This window comes from Zalophus californianus, chromosome 11 (assembly GCF_009762305.2).
Source record: "Zalophus californianus isolate mZalCal1 chromosome 11, mZalCal1.pri.v2, whole genome shotgun sequence".
Taxonomy (NCBI): Eukaryota; Metazoa; Chordata; class Mammalia; order Carnivora; family Otariidae; genus Zalophus; species Zalophus californianus.
The window spans coordinates 59,277,348-59,289,759 of record NC_045605.1 but is presented as its reverse complement, the minus strand read 5'-3'; the positions used below and the strand labels follow the sequence as shown (position 1 = coordinate 59,289,759).

The 12,412-nt window shown below is 50.4% G+C and overlaps 1 protein-coding gene across 4 annotated transcripts in view; it reads right to left on the bottom strand.

The window, feature by feature from the left end:
* Positions 1-12,412, bottom strand: part of CLPB (caseinolytic mitochondrial matrix peptidase chaperone subunit B) — a 173,174-nt gene that overhangs the window by 45,449 nt on the left and 115,313 nt on the right. For all 4 annotated transcript variants that reach the window (XR_003517316.1, XM_027578461.1, XM_027578462.1 and 1 more), the window contains exons 8-9: positions 3,414-3,491; positions 2,144-2,199 (exon numbers count right to left, since the gene is read on the bottom strand). Coding sequence is in view for 3 of the 4 variants with exons in the window: in XM_027578461.1 (XP_027434262.1) it covers positions 2,144-2,199; positions 3,414-3,491 (134 nt within the window). In the remaining variant the exon portion in view is untranslated. The remainder of the gene's footprint in view (positions 1-2,143; positions 2,200-3,413; positions 3,492-12,412) is intronic.

The following is a 12,412-nucleotide window of genomic DNA, read 5'->3' as shown; positions in this document are numbered from 1 at the left end:
CATTTTGAGGTGAGAGAGCTGAAACTTGGAGGAGTCAAGCAACCTGCCTAAGGCCAGGAGAAAGTAGAACTGGAGCCTGTGCTGAGGAATGGCTGGCTCCAGGGCACTAACCGCCAGCCCACCTCCTCCGAGGGGTGATGGCATATTGCAGGATGCCATTCCCCATGCTTTCAGGAGCCCCTGCACTGGTGTCAGTCGGACCCTTGTTCAGATGCACCCACTGAAAATGACCTGCATCATCAGTCTCTTAGCAAGCCCCGTCTCCTTTCTACACCAGCAAGTCAGCTGGTGCTTTCCTTCTTCTTCCACTGTGTATGAAGACATATTAAGACAGCTTGGATAAGGAGATTATAATTTGTAATTAAATATTAACCTTTCTGACAGTATTAAAATTAAACCACTCAGAATTCTTCATCCCTAATCAGGTGGTTCCTGCCCGTAACTGTATCTTCCCTAATAGTCTTGCTAGTTTATGGCTCTTTCCAGAGTGCTAATTGTTTCAATCGCTGCCAACCTGATGAATTGTCTTAAAAATGCTATTTCAGTTGCAGCATATTAGCATGCCATGTGCTGCTTCTTGCCTACTGCCTGTCAAGTGGGTCTGCTCTGGGCTAGGCTGAGGCAGAGCACAGCTACTGGCAGAGCCAGGGAGGCTTTGGAGCCTTTAGCCAGTTATCAGGCAGAAGGGGGCTGGATGTGGCTCAGGAGGACACAGCCTGAGCGACCTATGTTGTTTCTGTGGCTGCCAGGCCCTCAGGGAGGAGGCAAAGGGGCAGTGAGGCCAGAAGCCGGATGGAAGGTGGCTAAGACTCTGCTGCTGGGGCAGTTTTGACTGACAGAGGCCTGAGTTAATTCCTCACTGCTTCAGCTGGGGAGGCCTTCCACAGAAATTAGACAAGGGCATCTGGAGTCACAGGCAACATCAGGTGGTGGGCAGGGGTACCTTAGCCTCCACAGGGAAAGGCTGGTGGAATAATGTTTGGCGTTAGTTGAAGTGTTTCTGCAATCTTCAATTGGATGGCTCTGACATTTCACTCTGTAGAAAAATACTTCTAGTCACTCCAGAAAGTCAAATTAAGTAGGCCTGGAGAGCCTGAAAAAATATGGGATAGGGACAGGTCTCTCTTGTGGTGAGTCCAAAGGCTCCGAAGTCATGGGGAAAAGGGGACTGTGACCACTCCACAGCTTAGGGCCTAAGAAATCACGTTTAAAAGCTCATCTACAGGGGCACCTGGGTAGCTCAGTCAGTTAAGCGTCTGCCTTCGGCTCAGGTCATGATCCCAGGGTCCTGGGTTTGAGCCCCTCATCGGGCTTCCTGCTCAGTGGGGAGCCTGCTTCGCCCTCTCCCACTACCCCTGCTTGTGTTCCCTCTCTTGCTGTGTCTCTGTCAAACAAATAAAATCTTAAAAATAAATAAATAAATAAAAGCTCATATACAGGGGCGCTGGGGTGGCTCAGTTGGTTAAGCAGCTGCCTTTGGCTCAGGTCATGATCCCAGAGGCCTGGGATCGAGTCCCACATTGGGCTCCCTGCTCAGCGGGGAGCCTGCTTCTCCCTCTGCCTGCTGCTCCCCCTGCTTGCACTCTCTGTCAAATAAAGAAAATCTTAAAAATATATATATAAAAGCTCATATACAATGGAGAGAAGCAATATGGCATCTTGTCATTCCTACTTGTTTTCTACAGGCCCTAAGACTCTCTCTGGCATGGCCTTGATGTACAAGATAGTAATAATATGTTTCTAAAGCTGTTTCCCTTTCTAGCCTGAATTCCTCAGGGCAGGGAGAGTGTCCTAAATGTTGAGTTATCAGGATCTAGTACAATACCTGGCCAGAGTAGATGCCTGAAAATGCATGGATGAATCTCATTGGGTTCTCCCAAATGGCCCAGCAGTCAGGCAGGGCAAGGATTATTTTTCCTGTTTCATAAATGAATAAACTAAGGTGAAAGGAGGTTGGATAACTTGCCCAAATTCCTGGAACAACTGGTGGCCAAGCTGGGGCCAGATTGAGGCCTGCTTTCTGGATCAGGGTCCATCTTTTTGAATCACTATTGCCAGATTCAGGGAGCCTAGAATTTTGGGGGCTAGCAGTAGTGGCGAGGTCTCCATGGCCTGCACATCAGGCCTACATCCCAGCCCTTACCTTTTTGGCATCTTTGTGCATATATTTGGCTGTCTGCTTGGCCAGCTCTGTTTTTCCTAATAAGAAGGAAAGAAGAGGTGTTGGGTTAGAACCAAATGACTGTCTTCTGGAATTAAAGAATATTAGAAATGCATGGACATTGGAAATAATATATTTTATGGATGGGCTCAGGGAGGGTTGGTGACTCTCCCAGTCACTGGAGGGAGAATTAAAGGTGGAGCTGGAACCAGAATCAAAGTCTGCATTGCATCTTGATTTTTCTGTGGATGGAAACTGAGACTTTTTTTCTAATGGCAGCATCCTAAGAGTGGGAGGTGGACTTTTATAATCCAGAGCCAACTTGTCGTTTGAAGCCCAGTGCAAACCTTGCCTCTGACAGGAGCACCCTGACTTCCTGGTCACTGCACTGAATCTCTTTAGACACTCATGGTCTTGCCATCCAGCCAGGCCCTGGAACCACCGGCTGAACAGAGGCTGGGAGGGGATTAAGAACACCTCTCCTTGGCCTCATAGCCTTTCTCTGTAACATAAAGAAGGAATGACAATACCAAAGTGGTGGCTCTGAAGGGTCATTTGGTATGATGGCCAAACCTTTGGAAGTCACTGTCTAGCAGAAGAAATCAAGTTCTACAGTATCATGGTGAGATGGAGGTAACCTACTTCTGGGGGAGTGCTAGGTCCATGAAGATGCTAAGAGGGAAAGAAGAGACAACAAATGCATGAAACTCCCCATCAGGACAATGGTGGGAGGAGGTGGTGCAGGTGGGGGTTTTGTGAGGGTGGAGAGTAAGGGGGTGAGAATGCCTAAGATAATCCAGCCAAACCGACTAGAAAAGTCCCCAACGCATTTGACTGAAACCAATTTTGCGATGCACTCCACACTGTGTTGGCCTTATGAGGGGCTTTCTTTAGCTTCCTAGAAGGTTATGCCCCGAGCTGTACTAAATAAGGTTGGTGTGCTGGGCAATGGAGGTGGTTCAACTGTTCCAAAGGGCAGCTCTGGGGATGCAGAGTAGCCGGACCAGGGCTATCAGACCCCAAAGGGCCTGGTCGTCCAGGTGACGTAGGCCCTGCACCACAGCTTCCAGAGAGAGGGGCATAATTCCAGCTGTTCCTAACGTGATAGATAATCCTTTTGCTAGCTCTGTAATTTGGAGGCGGTTGTTTTCAGAGCTGGAGTTGTATAGAAGTGGATTGTGTGACCCTGGCCCATAGCAGCTAGGGTTCCCCCAGCTCTTCTCCCCGCCCTTGTCAATCTGTTCCCAGTTACCTATTCCAGATGATCCCAAAAAGAGGAAGACCAGAGGGTGTTCTTCATCGTACCAGCCATTCTCCTTCCTCCGGATCGCTAGGGCCAAACACACAAGATTGAGGGGGGCGGTGGACAGGGAGAGAGGCAGATAAATCAATGACACAAAAGGCAGGATAATTATCACTAAGTATACAATATGTTTTACTGCTCTGCGCCCACTCAAAGTCCTCACTACCATTAGTGCTGCCTAATCTGATTAGCTGGCAAGGCCCCGAGAGACACCTAATCAGGTTAGCATGGATTTGGAAAGCTGCCCAGAGCAGATTTCGGATAAAGTTTTCCAGGATGAGCACTCAGCGTTGCCAGGGAAACTGAAAGGCGGGTGGATGGTGAATGGAAGGGTAGGGGGCTGGTGAAGGAGAATTCAAGAGGAACTTTAGCTTTCAGATGGCTGGTTCCCCATCTACTCACTACTGGTGGGAGACTGAGCCTGCCTCCTATGCAAATAGAAGAGACAGAAGCCCATGGCAGGCCCTAAGGGATCTGGGGTGTGAGCTCTGGACTCTCCCATTTGGGGAAACAAAGATCTAGTCCACTGTCTGGAAGTACAGCCAAATGTACTTTCTGGAATCCAGTCAAGGGTAGTGTGGAGCTCAGGGCACAGATGGTGAGCCACTCGGTTAGCACTGCCACTAAGCATGGCCTCCAGTGGGGAGCAGTGGTAGGGGAGTGGGACAGATCTGTACTAGGTTCCCTGGGAGTTCAGCTCTGCTCAAGTGAGACCTCACCGCTCCTCTTCAGGAGGAAGTATATATATAATCAAGGGCTGCGTATTCAAGGTGAGGAAATTAAGTGCCTAACTACGGAGTGGGAGAATCAGGCTCAGAGGCATCACTCAAGCAAAAGAGCAGGGGGAGGAATGAGGCAGAACCATTAGAAGAACAACCATTTATTGAACATGTTATTTGCTGGGCACAACAAAAAAAACTGTCAACATTTTTTATTACTCAAGACCCACACAAACATCATGAGAGGGAAAGTATTATTCTCAATTTGATTATACTAAACAGGAAACTGAGGCAAAAGATAAAGAGACTTGCCCAAGTCATACAACTAGATTACTAGTTGACTGGTAGAGATGGTAGAGTCTCTTCTCTCTCTAAACATTTCTCTTTTTTTGCTCATATATGGCTGCTTTAAAAAGTGAGTATCAGTTTGGGTTGCATTAATGGGAACATGGCAGTCAGAAGCGGGAAGGGACAGAGCACTGTGTTATGTCAGGGTTGGTCTGCATGTATGATCTGGTTCTCAGAGTGTCAGGGGGAGATAAACAAAGGGATATATGTCAGAAGACAAGGCCTGGAAAACAAGTCAACTGAGAAAGAGTTGATGGTCTTGGGGAAGTATTGGCCAGTCCTAAGGTACAAAGATCCTAAACGCTATATTGTGTGCTACAATCTGTATGGCTGGGTTCCAGAGAAGTAGCTGCAGAGGTCAGGGATGGCTTTCTGGAAGAAGTGGGACTGATGAAGGATCGTGGAGGCTGGGAAGGATCTGGAGGGGAAAAAGGTGGCCACAATGACACAGGTGGAGAGACAAGAATGAACATGAGTAGTTGTGGGTGGAGTCAGATTATGGTCTCAAATACCTGCCTTAGGACTTCGTGTTGTGGCCTTTCTCACCTCAAACTCAAATGCTGCTACCTGAAGATCTTTCTAGTTCTGGCCTCAGCGGGAACAGATGGAAGTACAACCTCTTGAGAGACACCCCCTGAGAAAAGTCCAGCCTCTCCCTTGGGCAAGGTCCCAGATCATCTCTAAACTAGCTGACCCAGCCCTATGGAAGGCTTGGCTCTCAGAGGAACCCACCGGCCTCAGAGGTACCTGAAGGCTGGGGATGATGAGGGGTAGTCCAACCCTGGCTGAGATGGGAGTCCCCAGTGCCCCGAGAGAAACAAGAACCCATGGGTGGGGTTTTTGGGGAGGCAGAGATATAAATGGCAAAGGCTGGACTTCTGTGGACACAATATGTAGATGTGTGTTGGGGCAGGGGTGAGAGAGGGGTCATCTGAAAGGAAATCACATTCTTCCAAAAGTTGGGGGAACTGAGAAGGTAGGTTGGAAAGAAGCTGAGCATGAACTGGGTTCAGGCTTCGTGGGGTATCTGGGGGAGGCAGAAGTGTCCAGGCATCAGACAGGTGGCCTGGGGGAAGTGGGGTTCCCCAGGTGTCAGGTACCTGAGGTTCTGATCTTGATTTCTCTTTTAGGAAAGCTTCCCAGCTACTGAGAGCTACACACTGCTGGGCTATGCAGTTCAAAAACACCATGGAGAAGGTGGAATTGGATTATGCCTGGGGCCATCTTTCCCCCTTCTTTTCTAATAATGCACCTGGGAGAGAGCTCTTTATAATGCCAGGCAGACTCCACTGCACAGCTGTCCCTGGCCAATTCTGCCAGACCCGGGGCATGAGTCTGGGGTGGGTTTGATCTGGCCCCCTGTGAAACAGGCGAAATGCCAACCATTAAACAATTACAACTCTGGATATTTCTAATAATATCTGAAGAGAAAAACGACCAAGCAGATGGAGTCCGACAGAATGAAAAATGGAAGCAGCTAGGAAAGACTGAGGAAGGCAGGCCCCCAGGGTGTGTGGCTGCCAGGGTGGCTGATGACCACGGCTGGGAACCTTGAGGGTTCTGTCAGGCTGGGGCAGAGACACTGATGGGCCACTGGAGACGTGGCCATAGGTACTGATGTCTCACTGTGGACCAGCCAATGCAGCAACTTACTCTGCTAGACTTTTCAGTCTATTAAAAACTTCCATATACATAACTTCATTTGAGCCTCATTATGAATCTACAAAGCTGGCAGGGCAGGGAATTTGATTCCCTTCTTCTTCTTTCTTTCTTTTTTTTTTTTTAAGTTTATTTAGTTTTTAGTAATCTCTACACCCAATGTGGGGCTCGAACTCACAACCGTGAGATCAAGAGTTGCATGCTCTTCCGATTCAGCCAGCCAGGCGTCCCTTGGTTCCCTTCTTACAGATGAGGAAATATATGCAGAGAAGTTAGGTAACCTGCTCAAAGTTACACAGGTAAACAAATGAAGGCCCTGGGCTTTACCCTCAGCTCTGGCTAACTCTCGAGCCTGAACTTGTGCTTCAGGAGTTTAAAGAAAGGAGTCAGCCCTCCCCGGCCACAGCACCTCCTCATACCCTAGCCTCACCCAGAAAACTTGTCTTTCTGTAGCTTCCAGTCTAGCTCATTCAGCCTTTGATACGTGGCCTCAGGAGCCCCTGTCCTCCGACTGTCTCCTGACTACTCTCTGGGCTCGAGATGGTGTCAGGGTCCCCTGAGCAGGCAGCTCAGCCCCTTCCTTGGCCGGTCCCATCTCTGATAGCTCCCACAGGCCCGGCTGCCTCTCCACAGGCTGGGCCAGCACCAGTGCCTCCTTGCTCTGTTCTTCCCCTTAGCAGAACGCCTTCTCCCGGCTGCACCCACCACTACTGGACCATCTTCAAACTCACATGCAGCAACCTTTTTGATGACCCAACCCCATCTCTACTCCATTAACTCCCGGGGTCTGTATTCTCTGGTCCACTTCACCTACAGGGTGGTATGGTAGACAGGGTAGGAGTTATAGGATCTAGTTTAGAGTCCTGGCTCTGCCACTTTCTAGCTAACTGGCTTTGAATAAAACACTCCTGTAGAGCCTTAGTTTCTTCAGCTATAAAACAGAAATGGTCAGACACATGCTATGCCAGCCCCGCACGTAGATGAAATGAGCCCAGGGTTATGAAGGCACTCTGTATGAGCCCGATAATCAGAAAAGTGCCAACCACAGTAGTCACAGAAGCAGTGGCAGTGGTAGTGGTATGGGACACATACCTCTTTCATCCTCGTGCTAGTCCTGAGCAGTACTACCTCCATTTTACAGAAGAGAAGATGGGGGCTCAGTGAGGGGCAGTGCAAGGCGTTCCATCCACCCGTGCCTTTGTGTCCTGGAGGAGGGTGTGCCCAGGCTGTGTAATCTACGGGAGCAGGTGCTAGAGGGACCCTTGGGACTAGCCCAGAGGTGGTATAATGCTTGCTGACTAAATGAATTAATTGTTGGTCTTTCTGGAATCACAAGGAGGAAAAAACAGATACTTTGATTTCCATTTTACAGAGAAGAAGAGTGAGGCCTGGACCCAAGTCTCAATACTCCCAGAGGTCATTATCTACCTGTGGGTGAAGAAGGCTTCCTCTCTCTTCTTAACCCCTCTCCTGGGAGCCTTCTCAATCTGTGCAGCAAACAAGCTCTGAGCCAGGTACTGGGCTAAAGAAAGGTCTGTGCCATTTAGGCGAGCACTGCTGTGTGGGATGGGAGCCCTGGGAGAAGTGCGGGAAGAGCCATCGTGCCCGACTGACACCTGCCAGGATGATGAGGGGCCACTGCCAGGCAGTACGGGTGTGATGCTACGTTCCAGACAGAAAGACCCATTGTGTGCAAAATCAAAGTGAGAGGAGACAGCTCCCTCCTCCTCCCATCCCAGGCCTTTGCCTCCGTCCAGCTCCAGGTTCTGAGGCCATCTGGGTGGGCTCACTCCTCCTTCCTGGTAAGTTCTAGTGATCTGGTGTGGGAGGGTTTTTTAGCCTAACATGTTTGTCACATGTTTGTCCCATGCTTGTGGCATCTCTTAGGGGAACCAGTCCTTCAGAGGAACTCTTGTGGTTGAGTCACGTGAACATCTTTAGCAATCTCCTGCCTATAGCTTGTAGGTTCGGGGAGCATAGCAAGTGCTCAAGAAGTGCTTGCTGTCAGAATGGGTACTGACTGGAGCCTCAGGTTGGTAGGATGAGAGAACAGTTCTCTTCTTAGTCTCTAAGGATTAGTGTTTCTGAAGGCAAACTATTGCTACTGAGTGGTTACACATAAACAATGCAAACAGCTTTTGCTGAACACCCTCCACCCCAGGTGTGTGTGCACGCATGTGTGTGCTGGGGCAGGAATTACTGGAAGGAAGAGCACCACCCTTCCAGAAGGAGGCTGGGATGAGAATCTGTGTCGGAGAGAGGCTGAATGTCAAGAGGGGCTCAGGCTTCATTCACTCGAGTTTAGCACACACGCCTGTGTGCCCAACCCTGGGGAAATGCTGAACGAGAGGTAGTTCCTGACCTTTGGAGAGAGACACTCAAAGAGATGTCCTGTGGTAAGTGCAGTGATGAAAGGTGTCCATGGGAAGCCCCAAGAACGGGCCCTGTGTCCTGGTGGGGGACTAAGAAGGCTTTCTGGAAAAGGCCTGGGTCTTGAGTATCTCTGCAGGCCAGGGAAAGGGCAGGATGGTCTGGACAACGAGAACATATGAAGTGGTATGGGGTGGAGGTGGGACTGCAAGCAGTTTTCTAAATTAATCACCGCCACGCCATGACTCAGGGATGGCCTGGATGTATATCTCAGCTCAGAAACAGGACTCTGAGGGGGGTCCAGAAAGAGGCAGGCCTTGGGCAATTACAGTTCTGGACTGTCAAAAATGGAAGTAAAGCATGAAATAGCCCACTGTGTGCCATGTGGCTGATGCTGAGATTCTGAATTCAGAATTCTGAAGGCCAGATCCCAGCAAGGAAGATCAGTTGTGATGGCTGAGCTTTCCTGAGGGAATTCATGGGCTTCAGAGTCAAGTGGGAACAGGTGCAATGGGTGTTGGTGATAAGCCCCTGGTTAGAAGGAGCTGCAGGGAAGCTTCCAGGTGTGCAGGCTAACCCAGAGCGGGGCTGGGGAATGGCTTGTCCACCTGAGGGGTCAAAGATCAAGTAGTGTAAGTGTTACTATTTCAATACATTCATGTTCCTAGTATGCTTGTGAGCTACTAGAGGGCAGGCTTACAGCTTCTCTCCTTTCCTCAGAGCACAGAGATGGACAGGGGCCCAACCAAATTACTTCAACAAACTGTACTACACATCTACTTCATGAAGAGTGCTGTGCCAGAAACTGGAAAAACAAAAATAATTCAGTCATGGTCTCTGCTCTCAGGAGTCTACAGTCTATTGCTCCTGAACTGAGTTAGGCTAAGTAAAAACCAGCCAGAGTGTGGGACATGGGGTCGGGAAAGGGCCAGAAGAAAAGTTATTCCAAGCAGAGAGGGCAGCAGGGCAGCGCCCACAAATGCAAGCAGATCAATACAGCACGTCCAGGGAAGCAGAAGCAGCCCGGTGTGCGTACCGGCCGGGGGGGCGGGGAGCCAGCACGGGTGGGCCTTGTACCCTGGTCTACGGCAGCAAAAGCCACCCAAAGATTTTAGACAGGAGAGTTTTCACATTTTACAAAGCTTACTCAGCTGGGGAGGAGAAATGATTACAGGGGAACAAAAGGAGGCAGGGAGACCAGGGAGGAGGCCATTATATGGTTCAAATGGGAGATCCTGAGGTCCTGAGCAAGGGCTGTGGTATTAGGAAAGGAGGGGAGAGGCCAAGTTTGAGACCCATTTAAGAGGCAGAATGCTAGAAACTGATATGTGACGGGCTGTAAGGGGTGAAGGAGAGGGAGGAGCCAAGGAATTGTCTTAAGTTTTTATTTAGGAGACCAGGTGAATGGTGGTGCCTTTACTGAGGTAGGAGCACAGGAGGTGGGTTAGTAGGAAGAAGGGGGTGGAGTCTAGCCCTGAATGTGCTAAATAGACAGCTGGTTGCTTTTCTGAGAATGGTGGGATGTAGAGGCTCTGAGCTCCCAGGAGGTCGGACCAATGGGCTAGGTGTCCTCCCTCTGCCATGACTAAGAGTAGCTCTGGATTCTGGAAGGAGACCCTCACTTTCAATGCCAACGCTCTGGCTTGTGGTATGTATGCTGGCCTTGCTTTGGCTCCAGTGATCCTAGAAGACCAGAGAGGCCATGGGGCATAAGCTAAGGGGTTGGTGCTTTATCTCCTCCATTTGTAAGGCAGTAACTGTGCGCCAGCCTTGCTAGAAGCCCTGCAGCTGGGGATCACACTGATAAATTCACTGTATTACTTTGCACAAATCAATATCCCAGCACTTACCAGGGGTTGATGTGACCGAAATTGGTTTCAGCCAATTCGTGTGGGTAATAAATGGCCATTTATCAAATCAATTCATTCTGCGGCACTTCTCTGGCTGCCCATCCTCATGGTACCCCTGGGGTGCCAGGCTCCACCCAGCCAGTCCCTAGCATATATCTGATGCTAGCCTAGAGAATCCAGAGAGGCCCGGCCTACCCCTCTGGATCCGCCTCTCTCTCCTGCACCTGCTTCAGTCTAGAGACCTTGAGGCACTGGCTGCGGCTTGCTTACCACAAATTCTGACCCGGAAAGTAACTCATGCTTCACCTAGGTTGGTAGGTGAACATTACCTGATCATTATCAGTGTGATCACCAGCCACAGAGGTCTCAGCTAGGCGGACATACAATTACCACCATACAAATGGAGCAGATATACCAAGCCCACAGCTCAGGCCCTAATACCTGTCTTTTCTAGGGTCACTGGAAACCCAGCAGGGTCAACCTACCTAACACAGGACAAGGCGTAGGGCCTTCCTGATCCGAGGCAGAGTTTGGGTAACAGAATGGAGCTCTGGGTAGAGGGAAACTCTCAGGGCAGACATTCCGACAGCCCCTCGGAGGTGGGCAGCTGGATCATTTACTCCTGCTCTGGGTCAACAACAAGGAGAGACAACGTGGGTGGTACTTCAGAGGTCGGTATAGGATCAGAGGAAGAGGCCAGCCTGGGGCTGGGACTGTGGATCAGTCTTGGCTTGAAGGAAATAACTGTGGGCCTGATCTACAGAACATGCCCAACCCTGGATGGTAAACATCCTGAGGACAGAGACTAGAAAGAGCATGGGCTGTATTGTGAGAGCCTCACCCAGCTCACAGGTGAGGAGACTGGCACTCAAAGAGGCCGAGTGAGTAGCCAGAGTTGCACGGCTGTTAAGTGGAAGACCTGCCCTCAGACCCACGTTGGTCTAATTCTCTCCATCCCAAGTCCTCCTCCCTGCTCCCTCCGACTTCTGGGAGCTTCACATCTTACGGGCTTGAGAGGCCGGGGAGAAGCAGGAGGTGAGAGGAGCAGGCAGCCAGCTGGGAAAGGGCCGTGTAAGAAGCAGAGGGAAAACACTACGATGGCAGCGGCAGTGCTGGCCCTTGTGGACAGGAAACTCCAACAGGAGATGCTTTCTGAGCTCTCCGCCCACGTAATCTCTCTCCCATGGGCAACTCCTCTCTTCAACCCCCAAGAGCTCCCACGGTCTCTCCTCCCTCCACCTCAGCCACAGCCTTGGCAAAGAAGTGCACGGCTGCCACCCTCAAGGTGGTGGCTGAGAGTGGATGTCTGTATCCAGACACAAAAGGGCAGCCTAGTGTGGTTTGGGCCTCAGTAGTGGGGCCTGTGTGTTCAAAAAAGCTTTCCTCAGCTCCTGTGTGTGGCTACAGGCAGCCTTCTGACCTCTAGCTGGTGAGGCAGCTCTGGTCGTGGACTCCTTTTATCTGCTGCTGAGGTCAGGCCCCTGATGAGGCGCTCATGACCGCCGCATGAGTCCCACTGGTGTGTGAGGAGGATGGAGATCAGGCCGGGCTTGCTGTGTCGCAGGGGTGGCTGCCTTCATTTTTCAATTACTACTCTAATTGGTGTCCTAGGGCTGAAATGCCGTTCCATGTCCCAGAGGGGTACCACAATACAGCCTGATGTCTTCTTTTATCAGTGAAGCTCTATCAGATGCTGTCTTTCGCAGTATTGGACCGCATCTGGTGGGACCACATGCTTCGAGAGAAGGGGTAAGCAACATGAATGGGGCCGAGACACTGTAGGGCAGAGGTTTTTAAACTTGAGCTGAGCATCAGAATCACCTGCGGGGCCTGTTAAAACGCAGATTGCTGGGCCCTACCCCAGAGTTTTTGATTCCATAGAGGTTCGGGGTGAGGCCTGAGATCTGCAATTCCAACAAGGTCCCAGAGGATGTTGATGCTGCTGGTCCAAAGACCATGGTCTGAGAACCACTGCCTTAGGGGACACCTTGTTTAAGCTGGG